Source organism: Mirounga leonina, unplaced genomic scaffold (assembly GCF_011800145.1).
Source record: "Mirounga leonina isolate KUSES-001 unplaced genomic scaffold, KU_Mleo_1.0 Mir_366, whole genome shotgun sequence".
Classification (NCBI taxonomy): Eukaryota; Metazoa; Chordata; class Mammalia; order Carnivora; family Phocidae; genus Mirounga; species Mirounga leonina.
In genome coordinates this window covers 28,047,650-28,071,485 of record NW_023270709.1, presented here as the reverse complement: position 1 = coordinate 28,071,485, position 23,836 = coordinate 28,047,650, and the positions used below count along the sequence as shown (strand labels likewise).

At 43.6% G+C, this 23,836-nt stretch overlaps 2 protein-coding genes and 1 pseudogene across 9 annotated transcripts in view; 1 reads left to right on the top strand and 2 right to left on the bottom strand.

Moving 5' to 3' along the window:
- Nucleotides 1-678: 678 nt before the first annotated feature.
- ZSCAN16 (zinc finger and SCAN domain containing 16) lies at nt 679-10,990 on the bottom strand. 4 transcript variants are annotated; one of them, XR_004675834.1, is made up of 4 exons: nt 9,657-10,990; nt 8,561-8,699; nt 3,650-3,741; nt 1,639-1,717 (listed from the first exon to the last, which is right to left on the bottom strand). XR_004675834.1 is itself a non-coding variant. In XM_034985864.1 (3 exons), exons 1-3 carry the CDS (start codon nt 10,149-10,151, stop codon nt 1,197-1,199), a joined length of 1,155 nt encoding a protein of 384 aa, XP_034841755.1. In that variant the 5' UTR covers nt 10,152-10,983; the 3' UTR covers nt 679-1,196. The 4 variants fall into 4 exon arrangements, 3 of the variants coding, with proteins under 3 accessions (XP_034841755.1, XP_034841756.1, XP_034841757.1); XM_034985864.1 differs by lacking the exon at nt 3,650-3,741 and having other exon boundaries at nt 679-1,717; nt 9,657-10,983; XM_034985865.1 differs by lacking the exon at nt 1,639-1,717 and having other exon boundaries at nt 2,674-3,741.
- Nucleotides 10,991-13,942: 2,952 nt separating this feature from the next.
- On the top strand, nt 13,943-15,361 carry LOC118027239 (annotated as a pseudogene).
- A 3,126-nt stretch (nt 15,362-18,487) lies between these two features.
- The window catches only part of LOC117997503 (zinc finger and SCAN domain-containing protein 16-like), an 8,470-nt gene continuing 3,121 nt past the window's right edge, over nt 18,488-23,836 (bottom strand). For all 5 annotated transcript variants that reach the window (XM_034985842.1, XM_034985839.1, XM_034985841.1 and 2 more), the window contains one exon: nt 18,488-20,070. In XM_034985842.1, the coding sequence (XP_034841733.1) occupies nt 19,130-20,070 (941 nt within the window). In that variant the 3' untranslated portion in view covers nt 18,488-19,129. The remainder of the gene's footprint in view (nt 20,071-23,836) is intronic.

Below are 23,836 nucleotides of genomic sequence, written 5' to 3'. Positions count from 1 at the left end.
AGGACTCCAGGATCATGACCTGAGCCAAAGGCAGTCGCTTAACCAACTGAGCCACCCAGGCGCCCAGTAATTTAAGCTTTTAATTTAGATTATTATGTTATTGTATTTACTTTAATAATCTTCATTCTTCCAATTATAATATACTCCTTTTTTAAGGCTGAAAAGTGCCATAAAGTTACTACTAAATTCCTTTCTTAGAGTGTTTGTATTTTATCTCCTGTTGCTACTACAGTCTCCTCACGTGTCTCTTTTACTACCTTCCCGAACTCAGAATCACACAGAATATAAGCTGGAAGACATGTTACTGGTGATTGATTAGGACAGCAGCATCCTGTCCACCATGATAAAAATGATCTGTGTCTGTGCTGTCCAGTTCAGTAGCTGCTAGCCGCATGTGGTTAAGGAACAGAATTCTCTACTTTGAGTGTATTAATTTTAAATTTACACAGCCATATGTGGGCACTGGCTACTTCATTGGACAGTGCAGTTCTGGACCAATCCCTCCCCACGTCTCTCAGTTTCCAGGACCCTGAGACTCAGAAGAGGAGTGATTTATCCTCATTACGGTCATCCCTCTTCGCAGTAGCTCCTACTCATCACTTACTGCTTTCCTTCCCACTTGAATGTTTTCCTTACCCTGCTTCTTTTTTGGTAGTTTCCTCTTTTTTAGCATTGGCAAACAAATGCCACAAAATGATTATACATTATAATGGCCATTATATCAGTAGTGATGGAAAATAAATACTTAGTATTGTTTTAGTTATTAATTTCAAAAGCAGCTCTAACTTAATACAACATACCTGGTGGGTCTCTACTGTGTCCTCTACAGAAGGGGGAAATGAAGGCAGAGAAAAATGTGACTGTTTTGCCTAATGTCATACACAGAATAGTCAAGTAAAAAGGAAAGCTGAGAAGTAGAATTCACTATCTTTCAACCAAGAAACATGGTTATTTTGGGCTGCAAGGGAGCAATCTGTTAACAGACAAGGCTTTCTGAAATAACCTTAATGCTTCCTAAGAAACTGAACTAATTTAGAAATAAAAGGAAATTTTCTCAGGTAGATTCTCTGGTGCCAGAGAAATGTTCAATGATGACTGAAGCTTTGCCTATATTCAGGATACTCACAGTCCCTAAGGCAGATTCTCTGATAATGAAGGAGAGCTGAGTAGCTAAAAACCTCTGTTATTTCACCATCTTAGTAGAGCTTATTTGCTGTATGAATTCTTTGATGTCTGATCAGGGCTGAACTTACACGGAAGGGCCTCCCACACTCATCACATTCATAGGGTTTTTCACCTGTGTGGATTCTCTGATGCTGAATAAGACCTGTGCGCCCACTAAAATCTTTCCCACATTCTTCACATTTATAGGGTTTCACTCCAGTGTGCACTCTGTGGTGTCCAATGAGATGGGAACGTTGAATGAAGGCTTTTCCACATTCATCGCATTTGTATGGTTTCTCTCCAGTGTGAGTCCTTCTGTGCTTACTAAGGTCTGAGCTGTGACTGAAACTTTTCCCACAGTCATCACATGCATAGCGTCTTCTTTCCCTCTGCTGCCACTCTAATCTGCCCTCACTTTCAATAGCATCTTTGGATTCAGGATGTTGAGGAATGTCTTTGTTAAGTCTGTCATTTATCTTCCCAAGGAATTCTGTGTCCTTGGGCAAATCTTCCTTCTGGGACAATGCTTCATTCTTAGTTCTGGTTTTATCACCTGTAACAAAGAGTACACAAACATGTCCTAGTCTAGGTTTGAGAAGCCAAGCCTATGAAAGAACGAACACGTAAATGTTATAAATGTGTTATAAAAAACAAAGTCACATACAATGTACAAACTAGATTATTTGGCATTGTCAAAACGTATATTGACAACATAAGGAAGAGATTAAGAGGCCAGTAGGGAAGACAGCAGCAGAAAAATTATTTGGGAACAGATTAAGAAGAGGGGAAAAGGCACTGATGTGGATCAGGGAGTTGCCTGGCAATCCTGTGCAAAGGCAGAGTGGTGAGTGGTAAATGAGGACTAGAGATATGCTGAGGATAATTAAGAGGGACAGAAGGGGATCGAAGAACAGAAATGGGGAGGGAGGTAAAAGTTTGGGAGAAACATGCAGGGGCCTGAAACACAGGTAGTTAAGTGGGAGTAAAACTGAGTAAAAGTGGAGAAGACAGTGGGGTTAGGGATATGAGAGGAGTGTAGTGATTAGGAACCATCAAAGGAGGGGAATGTGTGAAGGATAATAATTAATTAAAAGCAGACTGAGAACATGTAGGTCAGGATCAATCCAGGAAGATTAGTAGGAAGTGACAATGGTCTGGTGTATGTGCTGGGTTGAATCCTTTTTTCTGAAACTATCATCTCTTCCTGTCCAAATCCTAGCATGGTGGTTCTCAAACTTGATTGTACATCAGAATCACCTTGGATGACTTATTAAAACAGAATGTCAGGCTTCCTGACCCCAGAACTTCTATTTGATAAAGTTGGAATAGAGCTTAAGATTTTGCATTTCTGGGGCGCCTGGGTGGCTCAGTCGTTAAGCGTCTGCCTTCAGCTCGGGTCATGATTCCAGGGTCCTGGGATCGGGCCCCACATTGGGCTCCCCGCTCAGCGGGAAACCTGCTTCTCCCTCTCCCACTCCCCCTGCTTGTGTTCCCTCTCTCGCTGTGTCTCTCTCTGTCAAATAAATAAATAAAATCTTAAAAATTTTTTTTTTTACATTTCTAACAAGTTTCCTGATCTGATAGATACTGCTGGTCCAGGAACCACACTATTATTAGCTATTATTCAAGGTCCATCTCAAATGCTCGCTCCTCCAGGAAGTCTTCCCTAATTTCCCAAATTGGATGTGTTCTCTCCTTCCTGCTCCCCATGTCCTCAACCCCAAGCTTAGTACAGAATAGCACATAATGGCAAGTACTCAATATTTGTTGAGATGAATTTTATAAGAAAATAGCGGTTTTGATGATTTGGAGGGAATAGAAAGTCACCTAGTTGGTCTTGCTGTGACCACCATCTCAACAAACCTAGGAATCCTCACTGTGCAACAGTCATGTAATTACGGTTTTCAGTGGTCACCTGGCATGACCGCAGCAGCAGCAAGAGCTACCCGGACACTTCAGTGCCTGGGCTGGGGGTGGAAAACACTGGCTCACATGGCTGAGTGCCATGCCGTGAAGTCCACTCTTCACTGTCCACCATGTCCCCTTGCTACCATTCTTCCTCAAATCAGTTCCTCCTTAACGATTTTTTTTAATTTAAAAAAATTTATTATTATTATTATTATTTTATTATTTTTTTAAATCAGGCAGTAGACTTTCTCAAAGTTGGAATATTTCCTCTAAGATGATATTGTTTTGGAACCTAATTGCTGTATTATCTTTGGCTAGAAATGACAAGGACTAAATTAGAGCCAGGGCGGTCTAGATTCCAGTCTTGGAACTGTCTGAGAACTGCTTAAATTTTGGCAGAGCACCACTATTTTGGTTTCCTTATCACCTCTGTGCCCTCCTCTTTACCTATAGTTTGATTAGATGAGGGAATGTATGATAAAGCATTTGTAAAAGTATAATGTGTGACAGAAGTATTGCTAAGTTAGTAGGGTAATAATGATCAAGCAAATCATGGAAATCAGAGACACCTCCATACCATTAAGAAAAGTGTTCTCAAACATCAGCAGATTGGCTCAGCCACTTCTTTTACATACAGCTGTCACCACTGGTTGGCTTTCCTGTGGCTTACTGATGAAGATGAATTAAAAAAAGACAAAACTAAGTGGTCAGTCCACCATCTTCAGTGTAATCTACCAGTCCTCAGGATGAGTCTCTCTCCCACAGCTTCAGGAGAAATCTAGAGAAAAATCTCACCAGAACTTCAAAAGGCTTTTTTTTTTTTTTTAAATACAAAGTTGGTTTTTCTTGGTCAGCAATTGAAATGATAACCCTCTCCCTTTGATCTGCAACTGAACAGGGTACAGGATAATATTGTATGAAAATTATCGTATGTGAACTTTTCTCATCTCAATAGTGGCGGTGGTGGTGACACAGATAAAACTCCAGTTTCAGGGCCTTGTTTATGTATCTTTCCCCACTAAGCATGGAGCCTGACGCAGGGCTTGATCTTATGACCCTGAATTCATGACTTGAGCCGAAATCAAGAGTCAGACGCTTAATTGACTGAACTATCCAGGAACACCAAGAGACCTTCTTTTAGAACAGACAAAATGAAAAATATTTGGATCTAACACCTTCTGCCAGGGCTGACCTTCCAATGTTATTTTGGCATATGTAATACCAAGAGTCCTTATCAGTTACAATTCGAGATAAGTCCAACCCTGCTGGTCACTGAGATGAGGACAAGTAAAGATCATCTGATTACCATGTGTACAACTTGCTGACAGTCTAGGGGAGCAAGGACAAGGTTAAATGCCGAGTGCAGTGAAACTGGGAGTTAAAGAGACTGTCATTTATCTGCTAATGGAGAGTCAGTGTTGTGGGTTAATAGCATGTCCAAAAAGTTCACTTTGAAATACTTTAAAATGTGCTACAAAGAATTGCAATCCAAGTTCTTCTGTCATCTACGAAGATAATTCTGTATTAAGTGATTAATGCTATTGTAATTCCCAGTTATGTTTACAGAGAGGAGTCCTATTATGCTAGCCAACAGCTAATACAAATAATAATACCTTGCTGGTATAGATACTATAATTTTTTTTAAAAGATTTTATTTATTTATTTGACAGAGCGAGCCCGGAAGGGGCTCGATCCCAGGGCCCTGGGATAATGACCTGGGCTGAAAGCAGACACTCAATCAACTGAGCCACCCAGGCGCCCCACAATGAATTTCTTAAAATAAGAAATAGTGCATAAAAAGTCTATTTAACAATAAATTTACATTTTGAGAGATAGTGACTTTTTGGTACATTATCCTGATGGCTTTTAACAGTTGTTCTGGACCAGCGGGCAGGAGCCCCAGGTTCTGACTGTAATCTCAGCTCTGCCTCTTATTCTTTGGAAACTTAGACAAGTCACAACCACTGTGGGCATATTTCCTCAACTGTAAAATGAGGATTTGGACCGGACATTACATGCTTTTAATAAAGTTGAAAGACACGTCTTGAAATGTGTTGTGATTTCTGCAGTTTTATTTTGTTTTTGTATTGTTTTGGTGGGTTTTGTTTTTTGCTTGTCAGTTGTTTTGGTGGGGAGTGTGGTGGTGGCGGTGGTGGTGACACAGATAAAAACTGTGTATGGCTCTTGGTGCTGTACCTTAGAAAAAAAGTCCTATTCATGCTGTTCAATGCAGACAAAAGGGATTCCCTAAAAATTCTCAGGCCTCATAGGATAGCTAGATTTCATGAAGCACCTTTCAGTGTATTAGATTAAGAAAAGACAATTCATACTTTTCCTTGAAAAGTTATTTTAATAGCAGCACATGTGTAACCCTCTACAATTTTAGGTATAGGAACTGTGTATTTTTCTGAATTTATAACATGAAGTAGAGTGAACTAGTCCAGAAATATCTATTAAAAAAAACAAGGAAGACCATTTAGAACTTAAGAGTTTTGCACAGACTATCCATTAGTCATAATAATTCTGTGTTCTACATAGAATTTAGCATGTTGACATGTTAAAATATTACTGTGACCTATTTTATGACTCACTGCTTGTCCTGTCTCCTCCCAAAGGCAGGGAGAGAAATTTCTTATAATATGCCTGCTCACAGAGAAAAGGTGAAGACCCCACATAGTTAAGCTTACTAAAGCTTATTAAAGTAGCCTACATCTTTTAGCTTCTGCCTTCTGAAACTATTCTTGACTACCACTAACTTCTAAATGCCAAATTCAGTAAGTGGACACTTACCAGTTCTTAGCCTGTGTCCCATTAGTAGCATTGGCTATAGCTGGCTGAAGCTCCTGGTATCTTTAGTGACACTACTACCCTCTTCTGCTTCTTACTCCTCTGATACTCCCTGATGTGTCTTCTTTGTAGAATCCTCTTCCTCCACCCAAACTTCAAGTGGTGGCATGCCTCAAAAATTTGCATGTGCCTCTCTTCTCCTCACTTTATACATTCTTCTTGGTCAACTTCGTCTACAGCCATGGCTTCTATCATCTACCCAGGGACGATTCGCAAATCTCTTATCTCCTCCCACATCTTTCTCCTATATCTAGAACCATATTTTAAACTGTACTGCCTACTGGATGGATGTTTCAGAGGTACAGCAAATTCACATGTATAAGAATTGAATCCATTCTAAGTTTCCACACATAAGATACTCCCACCTTCTGATTTTCCTCTCAATTACTTACACCATTATCTGCAAGTCACCCAAGTCACCAACTTGGATTTTATTAAAACACCCCCAACCACCAATGTCTAATCAGACCTGTTCATTAATAAATGAATAATAAGTATCTCTTGAATTTTCTCCTTCCTCTCTCTCCAGCCTTATTTGGGCACTGGTCTAAAATCTTCTATATTTGAAAGTGGTCTCCCCTCACCCCCCTTGTGTTTTATCTTTTCTCCCTATTTATAGTGGTGTGCTCATTCACTTATAGACTTTGGAAAAGAGAGTAGAATAAGTCATCTGTGACTTCATTGCCTTCAAATAATCTTTGTCTATATTTGGAGATATCCTTCTTTAATATTTTTCTCTGTAACTTTAAAAAAGTAGAATCATGGATAGTGATTTTTAAAAAACACAAATGTGTCATCCACTCCTCTATTAAAATAATATAACGGGGGCACCTGGATGGCTCAGTTGGTTAAGCATCTGGCTCTTGATCTCAGCTCAAGTCTTGATCTCAGTGTTGTGAGTTCAAGCCCTGTATTGGTGTTGGGGTGTGGAGCCTACTTAAACATAAATAAAACAAACAAACAAACAAACAAACAAATAATGTAACAGACCTCCATCTGTTTCCTCAGCGTGGTATTCAGGAACCTTCACCACTGACCTTTGATTTTTCCCTTCCACAAAATTCTCTTCATCAAAATCAACTCAGAGCAACTGCTGTTCTTAGAATGTTAAGCTTTCATGCCCCCCGCCCCCCCTCCGTTCTCTCTGCCTGAATTGTTCTCCCTTCCCAGTTCCCACCCATCTGACCATCTCAGCTCAATCAAACCTACTCTGTGACACTTCTGTGGGCCTGCCACAGGGATAGCTGTCCTTTTTTTTTTTGTAGGTTATAGCATTACTGCCCACTTCTGTTTTTTGAAGAGAAGTCTTTCCTTTGTATTTCTGACATCTAGCATGGTGCCTAGCATGTAGCTGCTGCTCAACAAATGTTTAATAAAAGAAGAATGAACAGAACAGGGGGTCTCAACCTCACCTCTAAATCTAACCAATAACCAACACTATGCTTTAAAAGCATGAAAAGACTCCTTTAAATTATACATAATTGAATGCCATCTTTCCAGGTATGAAATACAAATATCTTAACTTAAAATCATTTTTCAGATTAGACAGATCACCTGGCAGGGAACCTAGAGAATGAGAGAACCATACTGGTAAAATTTTAAGTAGTGAGAATGGAATCCATAATAGGCCAGAGTATAAATACTGCCCAGGGGAGGCAGTATGGACACAAGAGCCTCTAGAGAAGACAGGGAGCACTGAAAAAAGGAGTGTTTGGGCAAACTGGGATTTAAAGTTTGTTTACTTTTTATTGAAGCCTGGGGATACACCAGACATCTGGTTTTCAATTAGTGAACGGATTACTGGGGTGGGGAAGCAAACGACAACCAAAACCCAGTCAACCTAACATGGGAGAAACAAAAAGCCTACTATACTGACTAGTTCTTGCTCTCTCTTTCCTACTTCTTTCAGTGTGAGGATGTATTAGGGACTGAATTGTGCCCTGCCCCCCTCCCCCCCATTTATGTGTTGTAGCTCTAACCTCCAATGTGACTGCATTTGGAAAAGGGGCCTTTAAGAAGTAATTAAGAATAAATGAGGTTATAAGGGTGGGGCCCTTATCCAATAGGACTAGCATCCTTACCTAAGAGGAAGAGATCGCGAAAGTGTGTGTGCACAGCAAAAAGGCCATGTGAAGATACAGCAAGTCTGTGAGTCAAGGAGAGAAGCCTCACCAGAAACCAAGCCTGCTAACACTTTGATCTGGGACTTTCCAGCCTCCACAACTGTGAGAAGATAAATTTCTGTTGTGTAAGTCACCCAGCTTGTGGTATTCCGTTCTGGCAGCCCTAATAGACTAATACAGGCTGTCATATGAATTCTCCTGTTAAAAATGTAAATTTAAGAGAATTTAGAACTAGAATCATCAGGTAACGACAAATAGAAATGTAAGGTATTATTAACTTGAATGAGTATTTAAATCCCATCCCCCATCCATTGGGCCAAAAAGCAGCTTTTAAGTCTAATGAAAAACTAAAATATAATTCTTTCCATGATGAGGCAAAGGTCGGAAGGGGGATAAAATCTTCCACAGTGAGGTGGAGGATAAGCAAGAAAACTTGAAAAGGAGAACATCAAAGTGAGAAAGCTCCTAACACAAGAAACCATTATCTTCCCTCACACACATAAATTCTTGCTCCTTACCATTCCTTTGGGGCTCCCCAGATTCCTGCTCCTGCTGAATCTTCTTGGGATGGAGCTGTGCAGTCAGTGATTCATGGGGTCTTCCCAAGGGGGTCAAGTTTTCGAAAACTCTGTCCTGTCTTTCTGAATTGGCTGGGACCTGGGAACAATGAGGTATGATTGGCCTTGTAGATTTTGTGAAAGAACTTAAAGAACTTCAGAGAAAAGATCAAAAGAAGGATTTGCCAGGGACCAGGAACACAAATGGGAAAAAGTCTCATTCAATTGCAAATGGAAATAATGACTAAAAAAAGAGTCAGAAACTAATCCCTATACTTCAGGCCACTGGAGAGTGAAATTCAGTCTCGTCTCACAATGATGGCAGAGGTCCAGGATCAGTATTCTGACTTGGAAAGAACCTCAAAAATTATCTAGCCCAACCTTCACCAAATGGGGGCATTTCTTCTCTAACTGCATTGTCCAGTATGATAGCTACAAGCACAGTGCTCACTGGGCGCTTGAAATGTGGTTCGTAGGAATGGAGATACACAAAGTGTAAAATATACACTGAATTTTAAGAACAGTACAAAAAAGGAATGCAAAGTACCTCATTTTTCATATTGATTACATGATTATTTTGGGTTAACAATATTTGATTTCACTTGTTATTTTTTAAAATGTGGCTACTAGAAAATTTTAACTACACATGTGGCTCACATTACAGTCCTTTTCGACAGTGCTGTTCTGTAATATCCTCGACATCTATCTGAACCCACCTTGACTATTTCCATGGAAAGGGAGGGTTTTTTTTTTCTTTTTTTAACCAGGAAGCCCATTTTTTAATAGAAAGGTATGAATGTTGGAGGATTCTTTGTTTACCTCTGTTACCTACTTGCCTTCCCGTAACTTCTCCCGGATCCACCCTTACAAACGGCATCAGTTCCCTGGGTCTGTACCAGTTCTTTGACTCTGGCAGTCGGGTCCCTCCCTAAGCCTAGTTCTTCGCTACGATAACCCAGTAGACGCCCCCAGGTGTTCTTTCACATGCTTTTTGTTTTGCTTTGGCTCGGTCCATACGCCCTGATCTCGCCCGGCCAAACGAGTGTCCCCTTCCCACCTGCTTCCGCGGTTCATCCAGCTCCCGCTCCAGATCCTCCAGCGCAGTCACCGCCTCCTCGCCCGTCTTCGGGTGCTGCGCCTGCACCCAGGCCTGCAGGTCCCTGGGAAGAATGCTCAGGAACTGCTCCAGCACCAGCAGGTCTAGAATCTGCTCCTTGGTGTGGCATTCTGGCCTCAGCCACTGGCGGCAGAGCTCCCGGAGCCGGGTAAGGGCTTCGCGGGGCCCAGGCGCGTCCTGGTAGCAGAGCTGCCGGAAGTGCTGCCGGAAGACCTCCGTCCTGTGAGGGGCGTGGCTGGGTGAGACGGCGTCCCGTCCCCAGCGCTGCTCTTCTGCCTTGAGTACCGCAAGTGCTTTCTGTCCTTCGGGTTCCGGGGCCGCGGCCATTGTGGGCTGGGAGGTCAGTCCTCCCCGGGGCGGATTCAAGGAGAACCTCTCGGAACCGTGCTTCGGGGACGTCGTTACCGCGGAGATGACAAAGGCCGCCGTGAGCATAGACACAGCTAAAGAGGGAGCCAGGGCGAGCAGGGCGCCGACTCACATCTGCGCGCTCACGGACGCAAGCGCCCTCGGCCGGCCCGCGCGGCAGCTCCCGTCTGTCAGACTCCGTTCCCGCGGGGCTGACGAGCGGCCGGCCCTCGTCAGCCCTCGAGAACCGCCAGGTGTCCACGGCGCTGCGCGGAGGCTCGCCGACGGCACGCCCGAGAGGCGCAGCCCGCACTTGGGCGGCTGCGGGGCAGGCGCCGCCTCGCCTTCTCCCCGTCCGCCCCGGAGGCTCGGCCCTCGTCCTCCCCTGCGGAGGCGACGGACGCAGGGCGCACTCACGCGCCGCGGCGGCCCCCTCCCGGCGGCCGGAACAAAGGCTGGGCTCCGGCCGACCAATGGGCGCCCGCCGCGGGCCGCCGGCACTTCCGGCCGCTCTAGGAAGCCTCGCCTCGGTGGCCCCGCCCGCGGAGGACCGCGTGGACGAGCAGGCTGTGCGCGGGCCCGCGGGCACGCCCTCTTTGTTCTTTTTCTGAAGCTTTTCCCCTCTCCGAATTTTTTAGGTTTACTTATTAGAAGCGTAGTACGAAAGAGTAAAGCATTCACACAGCTCAATATTTGAAAAGAGTAAGCGTCCTCAGCATCTGATTTTGGCAGCCTGTGGTTTTCGGGCACACGCACTGTTCCGTGCACACGTCAGGCGGGTACATGTCACCCTCGCTGTCGTCCTGCACAAATGGTAGCATTTCTGCGCCTTGCTTGCTTCCTCCTAGCAACTGATATTGGAGATTGTGCACAAAGGGTTTCCTCGATCTTGCCTTTTTTTTTAAACAATTGCATAGTATTCATTGTATGTGCCATCCTTCATTAATAATTACCCCGTTGACAGGCAGGTTGTTTCCAATCTTCTTTTTGAAACGCTGCTGCAACAAATTACTGTAAACATGTGTCTCTCATGTGTAAGGGTATTTACATAGTATATATTCCTAGAAATAGAATTACTAGAGTACAGAGTAGGGACATTTGTACTTTTGTTAGAGCCAAATTACCAACCATAGAACCTACTAGAGATGTTCCTGTTTACCTATACCTGTCAACACAATAGCATAAGATATTTTGATGTTTGCCAATCTGATGGGTCAGAAATGCTTAGTTTTTTTTTCTCCCTCTTTCTCTTTCTTACACAAATATTGATTATTCACCTGCTATGCCAGGCACTGTTCTGGAAGCTGGAACTATAGTTTAAAGGAAAATAATACTCTTGACTTCATGGAATTTGTAATTTAGTATGTGTGCTTCTGCGTATGAGGTAGGGAGGCAGGCAATAAACAAGAAAAATATATAGTATATTAGATGGTGGATGTTAGTGCCAAGGATAAAATGAAGGAAATGCAAAGTTTGGGGTGAGAATGAAGTAATGCAATTTTAAATAGGGTGGTCATGGAGGACCTCACTAGCACACTGACATTTGAGCAAAGACTGAGGGAGACGAGCGAGTGCATCATCAGGGGTAAAGCTGTTTCAGGGAGAGGGATAGCACATGCACAGCATGGAGTGGAGTGTGTTTGAAATATTCTAGGCACAGGAAGGAGGCTTGTGTGTCTGGAGCTAAGGCAACAAAAGGGTGTTGGGAGTAGAGGGAGGGAAAGATAGGAGGGTCTCGGGTGAGTTCAAAGATACATTTGTTTTTTTACTCCAAGATGGGAAGTCATTCAGAATTTCTGAGCAGCAGAGTAACATGTTCAGATACAGGTATCGAAAAGAGTTTTCTGGCTGCTGTGTTAAAAATAAAGTTGTAAATGAAGGGGGTTGGACAAGGACAGAGCAGGGAGATAGGCTGGGAAGCTATTGCTACTTCGGAGTGGGGAGAGTTCTAAGCATGACATAAAACCCTAAAGACATATAACTGAAAACCCATAAAGGAAAAGACAGATGGAACTGGTGATGTAAAAATTTGGAATTTTAAATGAAAAAAATAAAAACTAACTTATAAGCTCAGCATAAAATATGTCACCCATCTAAAAGACACAGGACTGATATTCCTTACACACAAAGACCTCTTACAAAAAATTAAGAAAAATACCACCAAGCCAATGGCAAAAATGGCAAACAACTTAGGTAAGCATTTATAGAACACAAATAGACAACATGAAAAGGTGCTCAAGTTCACTAATAAAGAATTTAAATTAAAACAATAACAAAAATGTTTTAAATTGTTCAGATTACTAAAGATAAAAAGATTGGTGTGAAAATACTGGCACTCTTGGGTTGTATATTTTCAGAAGGCAAGACTTTAAAAGTCCATACCTCTTGATACGACAACTTAGCTTCTTGGAATTACTTATATAGAAATGCTTACACAAAGGGCGACTGGGTGGCTCAGTCATTTGAGCCACCAACTCTTGATTTTCGCTCATGTCATGATCTCATGGTCGTGAGATTGAGTCCCACTTGGGGCTCTGCACTCATCAGGGAGTCTGCTTGAGATCTCTCTCCCTCTGCCCCTCCCCCAGCTCTTGAGCTCTAAAATAAATAAATAAATCTTTAAAAAAATACACAAATGTTCAAACATATACAAAGAAACATTGTTTATTTAAACTGGGGAAACCCAAATGTCCACATTTGGGAATTTAGATCCAACTTTTTTAAAAGCTAAAAATTAAAAAATGCCAAAGGCATATTGAATAAAAAAAGTAAGTTACAAAACAGTATATGATTGTTTTTGTAGAATAATTATCTTAAGTGTGTGTGTTTTTTTTTTTTTTAAAGATTTATTTATTTCTTTGACAGAGACACAGCGAGAGAGGGAACACAAGCAGGAGGAGAGGGAGAAGCAGGCTTCCCACCGAGCAGGGAGCCCGATGCGGGGCTCAATCCCAGGACCCTGGGATCATGACCCGAGCCGAAGGCAGACGCTTAACAACTGAGCCACCCAGGCGCCCCAAGTGTGTGTTGTTTTTTAAGATTTTATTTATTTATTTTGACAGAAAGAGAGAGAGAGAGAGAGACAGCAAGAGAGGGAACACAAGCAGGGGGAGAGGGAGAAGCAGGCTTCCCACCGAGCAGGGAGCCTGATGCGGGGCTCAATCCCAGGACCCTGGGACCCGAGCTGAAGGCAGACGCTTAACGACTGAGCCACCCAGGCTCTGTATACAATGGAATATTATGCAGCCATCAAAAGGAATGAGCTCTTGCCATTTGCAATGACATGGATGGAACTAGAGGGTATTATGCTAAGCAAAATAAGTCAATAAGAGAAAGACATGTATCATATGACCTCACTGATATGAGGAATTCTTAATCTCAGGAAACAAACTGAGGGTTGCTGGAGTGGTGGGGGGTGGGAGGGATGGGGTGGCTGGGTGATAGACACTGGGGAGGGTATGTGCTCTGGTAAGTGCTGTGAATTGTGCAAGACTGTTGAATCTCAGATCTGTACCTCTGAAACAAATAATGCAATATATGTTAAGAAAAAAAGAAGAAGAAGAAGAAGGTAGCGGGAGGGGAAGAATGAAGGGGGGGAAATCGGAGGGGGGGACGAACCATGAGAGACTATGGACTCTGAGAAACAAACCGAGAGTTCTAGAGGGGAGGGGGGTGGGGGGATGGGTTAGCCTGGTGATGGGTATTAAAGAGGGCACGTTCTGCATGGAGCACTGGGTGTTATATGCAAACAATGAATCATGGAACACTACATCAAAAACTAATGATGTAATGTATGGTGATTAACATACCATAATAAAAAAATTTTTTTTTTAAAAATTAAAAAATAAACCTGGAAAGGTCATTTAGGGAACGGAGAAATGAGTAACTTCCAAGTAAGCCAGCTTTAGAGAACTGTCCTCTCTGGGAGAGAAATTTAAAAACAGCATAACCTCTGCTCTTCTCTCCATCAGAAGCACATGATGGAAAGCCAGCCCCTTCCCTTGACTGTGGCACAAAACGTCCCCATAGCCTGCTGAGCAAATTAAAACTGCAGACAATGCTCAACTGTTCCCTGCCGCCTCCTCCAGTGCAGTGCACTCACCAGCGTGATTCTCCCTCCTTATCTAATCTTTGTGTCAAATTTTCTCACCAGGTTCCAAACACAAACCCTGCTCCAGGTCCTGAACTTCTTAAGGAGTCCAGAATATTCTTCAGGTATGCCCCCAGCTTCAGGCTGCCATCAACTTCACACAATCAGCTTGCCAGAGCCTTGGAGCACCTGGCTGTGGAAATGAGTGGTTGAACATCAGTCAGAATGAGGCTTCCTGGTAAAACCCTGGTCCTTGGCTTGGTTACGTCCTTCCTCTACCTGGATAGAGCCTCTCTGCCTTCATGACTGAGGCATAAGCAGGCAGTCCAGTGTATGACACCCAGGGCCCTCTTCTTCTCTATTTAGATCTCCCAAAGCTACTAAAAACAAAAAACCACCCACAAAAACACTAGTGGACTATTTAAAAATAACAGCATTCATTCAATGGATGTATATTCTCACTTGCTTTCATTATTTAAAAAGACAAAATGAGGGGCGCCTGGGTGGCTTAGTCAGTTAAATGCCTTTGGCCCAGGTCATGATCCCAGAGTCCTGGGATCCCCACGTCAGGCTCCCTGCTCAGCAGGGGTCTGCTTCTCCCTTTCTAGCTCCCTCTGCCTCTCCTCCTGCTTGTGCTCTCTCTAATAAATAAGTAAAATCTTAAAAAATAAAATTTAAAAAGAGAAAATGAATGAACTAAGCATTCAAGAAATTAGAAAAAGGATGAGAAGGAAATCCCCAAGGGAAAGGTTAGAAAAGAAATAAGGATAAACCAGAAGTAAATGAATTAGAACAAAGAAAAAGTGACATTAATAGATTCAAGAGTGAAACATTTTTAAACAAGCCTATTAAAAACCACAAACCTGTAAGAACTGGGGCGGCTGGAGTCATGGCAAGGCAAGCATTTTTTAAAAGTTTCTTCCCCTCTTCGATGGAGTTTTAGTTGAAAGGAGTGCAGCTGAAACTAACCAAAGGAGGTATTATGGCTCCAGAAAAATCTCAAGGAAAAGTGTTCCAAGCAACAGTAGTAGCTGTTGGATGGGGCTCTAAAGGAAAGGGTGGAGAGATTCAACCAGTTATTGTGAAAGTTGGAGATGAAGTTCTTTTCCCAGAATATGGAGGCACCAAAGTAGTTCCAGATGACAAGGATTATTTCTTATTTAGAGATGGTCACATTGGAAAGTATGTGGACTGGAATCATTATTAAAATGGTATGAAGTGAAGCTGCTCATTCCAGTGAAGTGAAATCTTTCATCATGTAAATAATTTTCATGTCTCTCTTTTATAATAAACTAATGGTATCTAAACTAAAAAAACAAAAAACAAAACGCAAAAAATCCCACAAACCTACAGTAAATCCAACTGAAAGAAAATATTTAAGAATTGTAAATGACACATAGCGGCTGAAGAAGTAAGTATGCTACCAAAATTTTAGAAAATCTCAACAAAATTGGTGATTTTCTGGGGAAGAACCCTTAGTTCCAAAATTCATTCAAGAAGTAGCAAAATCTGTGGGGCACCTGGCTGGCTCAGTTGGTGGAGAGTCCAGTTCTTGATCTCGGGGTTGTGAGTTCGAGCCCCATGTTGGGTGTAGAGATTACTTAAAAATAAAATATTTTTTAAAAAAGGTAGAAAACTCTAAACCAGTCCTGAGGCAGTAATTGAAAAGGCTATCAAAGAATCATCTCCAGAAAAGCTCAATTCTGTAGTATTTTAATTTTTAAAAAGTGTTTACTACATGTGTATGATGAATTCTAACTTTTCCATTTGGAATATACAGAGAAATAGAAAGAAAAGGTGAGACTCACTCCCTTTTCATTACCTAAATACACTGTTGACATTTTATTACTTCCAGCTTTTAATATTTTGTCTGTTTTAGTTATTATATTCTAAAAATACTTTTATAGGCTGTTTAACATTTAAATGTATTAAAAACTTTCATTTTATTATAAGCCTTTCATAAGAATAAATTACATCTACACATTGTTTGCGATAATAAATAGTACCTTACAGAAGAGTTGGAACGTTGACATCAGATACATCAGGCTCGATGCTGGACACAACTGATGTTCAACAAATGGCAGCCATGATGTCAGAGTTTGCAAAGGACTTTTCCTTTTGCTACATCACTTAATTAATTTATAATGGGTATTTCTATCTCACACTTTTTCCTCTTTAGGAGGAATGGGTAAATTACATGCTTCCCAGAGAGGCCAAGCATGAATTCTTTAAAAAAAAAAATTTATTTATTTATTTATTTAGAGAATGGGGAGAGTGCAGGCGCATGCACCAGCCAGGGTGGTGGGGTGGGGGCAGAGGGAGAGAGAGAATATTAAGCAGGCTCCACACCCAGCACCTAACTGACTCGGGGCTTGGCTCAATTTCATGACCCTGAGATCATGACCTGAGCCAAAATCAAGAGTCAGATGCTTGACCCACTGTGCCACCCAGGGGCCCCACCAGAAATGTATTCTTGCTCCTGGGGGAGAATCCTCCTGCTTGGCTGGTTTTGTTAAGAAGGCAGAGTCCAGGCTGAGCAGGGTTGAACAGTCTTTTTCTATACCTAAGGAGAAGTGTCCTGTGTCCCAACACTCAGAGACCCATGCAGGGCCAGGGTCCTGAGTGATACAAAGAAACAGTAGTGAACTCAGATTTGGGTGAGGGCCTTTCATATTAGGCATTTGTCCTACATGGCATGGAAATGAAGGGTGGATTCATACTCAGTGCTCCCATCTCCAGCCTCTCAACCTCCACATTTCTTTCATTTTTTAAAAAATATTTTATTTGCTTTATTAGCTTGAGAGAAAGCAAGAGAGCAAGAGACAGAGCACAGAGGGAGAGAGAGAAGCAGACTCCCTGCTCAGCAGAGAGCCCGACGTGGAGCCCAATCCCAGGACCCCGATCAGGCCTTGAACTTAACTGTCTGAGCCACCAGGCGTCCCTCCACTGACATTTCTTTAAATCATGCTTTCTCACCTCATGTTTTCACTACCTTTGCTTTGGCTTCCTGTCTGCAGTGTTTTCCTGGCGTCTCTGGCCTTTCTCCTTCCCTCCGTTTATCCCAGACCTTCCCATATTCATAGCTTTTTCTTCTCACCTCTCCCCAGTCTCCCGTTTGGGCCTCATCCCGCAGCCTTCCCACAGCTGCTCCTGTCACTGAATACTTCAGATCTCCAAGCTTCTCTTTCTGAGCTGCACCTCCGCTTTCAGCCCCAGGCCTTCTCACTCTGACGTGAGGGTCGAGCCCCATCACGTGTGTTGTGCTCTCATCTCACCCAAAGGACTAGTCTCCACGGGTTTCACCTGGAGCGGCTGCAGGTGACTTTCAATAATTACCTATACATTCTATCTAAGGAAGATTTTTTTTTTTTTTAAAGATTTTATTTATTTATTTGACAGAGAGAGACACAGCGAGAGAGGGAACACAAGCAGGGGGAGTGGGAGAGGGAGAAGCAGGCTTCCCATGGAGCAGGGAGCCCGATGTGGGACTCGATCCCAGGACCCTGGGATCATGACCTGAGCCGAAGGCAGATGCTTAACGACTGAGCCACCCAGGCACCCTATCTAAGGAAGATTTTAAAGTGGCTTTCCTCTACCTTCAGGTGCACAAGCACACACTTTTAAACTTATTTTTTAATCTAAATCTTCAAGCTGTTGTTAGCAGAAAGCCCTTTTCTTCAGAGAAAATCTTATTGGGGGATGGAGCTCTTGGTGGCAAGCTGGCCTGGAACCCACAAGCCCCTGAGAAGCCCTTAGGGCAGGACAGGGCTCCCCCAGGTGGAGGAGCAGGGAGCACAGGGAGACCCCAGGAAGCTGTGTGGCAGTGGACTACGTCTAAACACACAGCAGTGATAATCTGTTCCAGTCAACTCTTGCCTTGTGGGAATACGCCATCTAGTGTTGTCACAGCATGCGTTTTTTAAGAGAATCCAGAAAGTCATATTTTATGTGAAATCGACAGATTTTTAAAAAATTGGGGCACCTGGGTAGCACAGTCAGTCGGGCATCTGATTCTTGATTTTGGCTCAGGTCATGATCTCAGGGTGGTGATATTGAGCCCTGTTTCAGGCTCTGAGCTCAGCAGGGAATCTGCTTGAGGATTCTCTCTCTCCCTCTGCCCCTCCTCCTGCTCATGCTCTCTCTAAAACAAAATGTTTTAAAAAAATCTACTCACTGGGGCACCTGGGTAGTGCAGTCAGTTGGGCGTCTGATTCTTGATTTTGGCTCAGGTCATGATCTCAGGGTCATGAGATCGAGCCCTGCGTTGGGCTCCGTGCTCAGTGCAGTCTGCTTGGAACTCTCCCTCTCCAAATAAATAAACCTTAAAAAAAAAGCTTTAAAAATTTGAAAAATTTTATATATTATTGAAGAAAATAGCATTTGGGAAAAATACATTTGCAGGCCAAATACAGCCCACTGGCCCGTTTGCCATCTCTGGTGGAAGATGTGAAGGGTCACTGGAATGTGCATGATCCATCCCCCTGCTGACCTTTCCTATCTGCACAAATCGTTCATCCCAGATTACAGAGTGGTTTTTGTATTCACAAAGTTTTCATGTAGATAATTGATAGGCTGATGTCTCTTATCAAGTTAACCTAAAATGCAGGATTTTTTTTTTTTATGTAGATGAGGTGTTAACTCTAAATTCACACTTCAGACAAGACCATTATCCTAACTCCAAAGAAAACAGTGGGGAGAAGGAGGGAAGGGACAGCAGCTGTCTCTACAACCCCCAAGTACATATCTCACGGATCACTGAGGTTTCCTGAGCCCTGGCTTCAGAGACGAAGTCTGGGAATGTGGAAGGACGCGCTTGTTTGGTAAGCTGTCGGGATCACCTGTCTCAGCTCCGGAAGTATTCTCAAATGACTGCGCAAACTGCAGTGGTGATCACAGAATTCCCCATGTCGCTGTCATGGGGGCGTCCCCTGCCAGCTGTGCTTTCCTTGCGTTCTGCAGGAATGAGCGCCGACAATCACCAGGGCTTCTCTCCAGTGTGGATCCGCTGATGTACAATGAGGTGTGAGCTCCGCCGGAAAGCTTTCCCACATACGTCACACTCATAGGGCTTCTCTCCAGTGTGGATTCTTCGGTGTCCCAGAAGATGTGAGCTGTAACTGAAAGCTTTCCCGCATACGTCACACTCATAAGGCCTCTCTCCACTGTGGATGCGCTGGTGTCCCACCAGGGCTGAGCTGTGGCTGAAGGCCTTCCCACACTCATCACACTCATAGGGTTTCTCCCCACTGTGGATTCTCTGGTGATGGAAGAGGCCCGAGCTCTGGCTGAAGCTTTTCCCACACTCGCTGCAGTGGTACGGCTTCTCCCCAGTGTGGACTCTCTGATGCTGAATCAGATGTGAGCTCAGACAGAAAGCCTTCCCACAGTCTCTGCACTGGTATGGCTTCTCTCCTGTGTGGGTCCTCTGGTGTCGAACAAGGCCTGAGCTGTAGTGAAAAGCTTTCCCACACTCATTGCATTGGAAAGGTTTTTCTCCAGTGTGGATCCTCTGATGCTGAACAAGGTGTGAACTGTAATAAAAGGCTTTTCCACACTCATCACACTGATAGGGTTTTAACCGGTTATGTATTCTCTGATGGTCAATAAGTTGTGAGCTCTGGATGAAAGTTTTGCCGCACACATTACATGAATAGGGTCTTTCTCCAGTGTGGATTCTTTTATGTCTAATGAGGCTTGAGTTTTGAGTGAATCTTCTCCCACATTCATCACACTTGTATCTTTTCTCAGTTGAAGTGTTTCTCTGATATCTTTTTGTCCATCCTTCCTGTTCTTGGGTCTCTCCACATTCAGGGACCTTTCCATTCATTTGGCCAGATGACTTTTTTGGAGACTCCGTATCTATAGTTAACTCCTGCTTTTGAATCAGTTCCCCTTTCCCAATTCCGATCACATCATCTGAAACAAAAAGGATAGATTTCAAATATCAATGACATATACAGGAAATAAAATTAAACCCATATACTAGAAGCACACAGCTTAACTATGCCAGCAAAATAGCTTTACAACATTTGAGGAAGAAAGTGGGAGACTGCAAAGGAAGAGAGGACTAGCAGTGTCTGGACTAGCAGGGCACGATTTGAGCAGAGTGGAGATTAAGTCAGGGAGGAACAAGTCAACAACAGAAGAAAAGATCTGAGATGAAAGCAGGTTCCGAGCGAAGACCAGAGTAGAGAGGGATGAAGGAACGGGACTGTGGGAGGAGCAGAGGGGAAGCCATGGGGGCCAGTGCTGATGTGGAGCTGGGAAGGAGCTCTAGGCAGGTGGCGAAGGCCTCTGGGAGACTGAAAAATGCGGGGCTGGAGTGCAGAAAAGTACCTATTTCCAGATATGCAGAACAAGGAGATCAGAGTCTAGACACATGGGGCACAAAAGGTTGTTATCACGTAGGGACAGACAGAAACCGATTTGGCCCCAAAGACATCACTACTCTTCTTGCAAAGGAGAACCTGGGAGTCTGTCAAGCCTGAAGCTACACTCTGTGGACCATTGAGACTTCTCAGGCAAACAGTCACGAACACAGAGGACGGTCTTTAGCAGACCCAGACTCCCGTCTGTCCTGACCCCAGGAAAGCATGTTCCCATAATTCCCCTGCCTGACTCTCCTACAAAGGTGCCTCTGAGCAGGGTCCCAACACCCCCATCCTCCAGGGTGGGCCATGTGGCCACTTCCTCAGTGGTCAACAGTTGCTGAAAAAAAGTGAGATTGTCCCACTCAGGCATATTCTCCCTGAAGTAATCCCATTTTAGGACCCAGAGTGAAGGGCAGAATTTGTAACCATGTAGGAATAATGCAGGGAAAAGCGATATGCTTTTAAATGGGGGGGGGGGGGGGGTGGCAGCAATGGGAGGAAAGACAAGTATGGAGACAGCTGAAGATCCAGGAGGCGGTATACGTCAGACCTAACCTAGGCAGAGGCACGGGCCAACTGCGCCCAAACGGGTCAGCTAAGGATACTCTGGGAGGATGGGGCGAAGGAGCCGTGGCCAAACTGCAGGTGTGAGCTCTCTGAGTGTGGAGGAGGGACAAAGTTCACTGGCACCCCACCTCAGGAAAGTGACAGCCCCCCTGGGTGTCAGGGCTCCCACTGTATGCAGGAGGAGCCGAGAAGCAATGCTGCCCAGAGTAGGAGGAGCTTTCCCTTTCTGCAGGCCTCCTTTTAGGACTGGGGCCTGTGGTAGTTCCTCACCAGACCACCTGGCCGCACTGCTGAGAAAGTTCTCCTGTTACTGGTTACATAAGGTTGTCTTAAAAGTTTGGGGCACTTTAAAACTTTGTTATAGCTACCTTAGATACATTTGTGTTCAGAATTCAAAGGAAAATCACACAAAGTACACATTTATGTAAGAACAGTCTTTTAGGGGCACCTGGGTGGCTCAGTCCGTTGAGCGTCCGACTCTTGATTTCAGCTCAGGTCATGATCTCGGGCTCGTGAGACTGAGCCCCGCGTGGGGCCCCGCTCAGTGCAGAGTCCACTTGGAATTCTCTCTCCCCCTCTCCTTCTACCCCTCCCCCTGCTCCTGTGCTCGCACGTGCTCTCCCTAAATATGATCTTTAAAAAAGAAAAAAAGAACATAATCTTTTAGAGCCATTAGCAAATATAAAATGTACTGTAGGATGGGATCCAAAACATCGCTGCACATAGAACAGAAAATTCGTATCAGCATTAGAAAAAACTAATGGATTATTATTAAAAAACATCACAGCGTAGAAACATAATTTCTGACTGACTGAAAAAGGTTGGGGAAGGGGTTCCCGGCTAGCTCAGCCAGTAAAGTATGTGACTGTTTTTTTTTTTTTTTTTAAAGATTTTATTTATTGGGCGCCTGGGTGGCTCAGTTGGTTAAGCGACTGCCTTCGGCTCAGGTCATGGTCCTGGAGTCCTGGGATCGAGTCCCACATCGGGCTCCCTGCTCAGCAGGGGGTCTGCTTCTCCCTCTGACCCTCCTCCCTCTCATGCTCTCTGTCTCTCATTCTCTCTCTCACAAATAAATTAAAAAAAAAAAAAACTTAACAAAAAAAAGATTTTATTTATTTATTTGACAAAGAGAGACACAGCGCGAGAGGGAACACAAGCAGGGGGAGTGGGAGAGGGAGAAGCAGGCTTCCCGTGGAGCAGGGAGCCTGCTGTGGGGCTCGAACCCAGGACCCTGGGATCATGACCTGAGCTGAAGGCAGGCGTTTAACAACTGAACCACCCAGGCGCCCTGAGTATGTGACTCTTGATCTCGGGGTCGTGAGTTCAAGCCCCATATTGAGAGTAGAGATTACTTAAAGAAATAAAAATATTAAAAAAAAAAAAAGGTTGGGGAAGATGGTGTACTTCTAGTCAGGATGGCACAGCAACTTCATAATCTAACTCCAAATACGTGGAGTGATAAAAGTAAAAATTAATCTATAACACATCTGTGCTGAACAAGACAAACTTCTCTGTGGATCAGAAAGGAAACAAAAGCACAGAATCGTAGCTACAGTTGCAGCCATGGGCCTGCTGGGCTCCAGAGAGGGATGGAGACGGTGGCCCACAGGAAAATGGGGAGTCTGGGTGGGACTCCCAGGCGCGCACACACGAGCATGTGGACGGCTCTGCGACCAAGAAGCCCGTCAGGCCGCCTGGAAGCCTGTGATGACACTGACGGGGTGTGTGTGATCACGGGAGCCCTGGTGTGGGTGTGGGGTCGGGGAGAAGGAGCCACAGAACGGCTCGGCAAGGAAGGGGAGAATGTACAGCAGATGAGAAAGAACTCAGAATGAGCCCAGAGATGAAAATTTCAAAACACGTGAACAGAATGCTAAGAAAGATGGTTAAGAAAATCACCACCTGGAATATGAATTCAATCCAGATGCAATTATTCTCATCAAAAAGCCTGAAAAGATGAAAGATACCTGAAAGAGGTAAGTGATGACACAGTGTCCATGGCACATAAACATGGAATTATGAAATAAAATCAGTAAAAATGAAACAAGAAAAGATGATATAAAAACTGAATAGGAATTTTAGAAATGGACAAACTGGAGATGGAATAAATTGGAATGTAACAGGACTCCGCTGGGATGTACCACAGAGACAAAGGCCTAAAGGATATGAAAAAGTAGTTCAGCGAAGTGAATAGATTGATAAATAGGTTCTAACCAGCATCTTCTGGGAGTCCCTGAAGAAAATACATGAAGAATAAAAAAACCCGCTATGTAAAGAACCGATAGCTGAGAATTTTCCAGAAGTGAAGAAAAACATGGGTTCTTAGCAACAGGACATTTATGGACCAAGCAAGATGAGTAAAAATAAAACCCTATCAGCACACACGTTTTAGTGAAGCTTCACATCATAAAGGCTAAGAGTAAATAGAAATGCTATTAATGAGAAAAGATGGTATCCCTAAAAAAATTAAAAAGGCATTTAGACACTGATAATATAGCACACCACAGAAGCTAGAAGACTAGCTACTAGAAGTAGTAGTGCCCGCAAGACCTTCCAAATGCTGAAGAAGAAAATGGTCAGTCCGATTTTTACTCTAGCTCAAGTGTGAGTAAAAAGGGAGGAAAGGGGCGCCCGGCTGGCTCAGTTGGTGCAGCGTCCAACTCTTGATCTCAGGGTCGTGAGTTCAAGCCCAGTGTTGGGCGTGGAGCCTACTTAAAAAAAAAAAAAAAAAAAAAAAAAAAAAA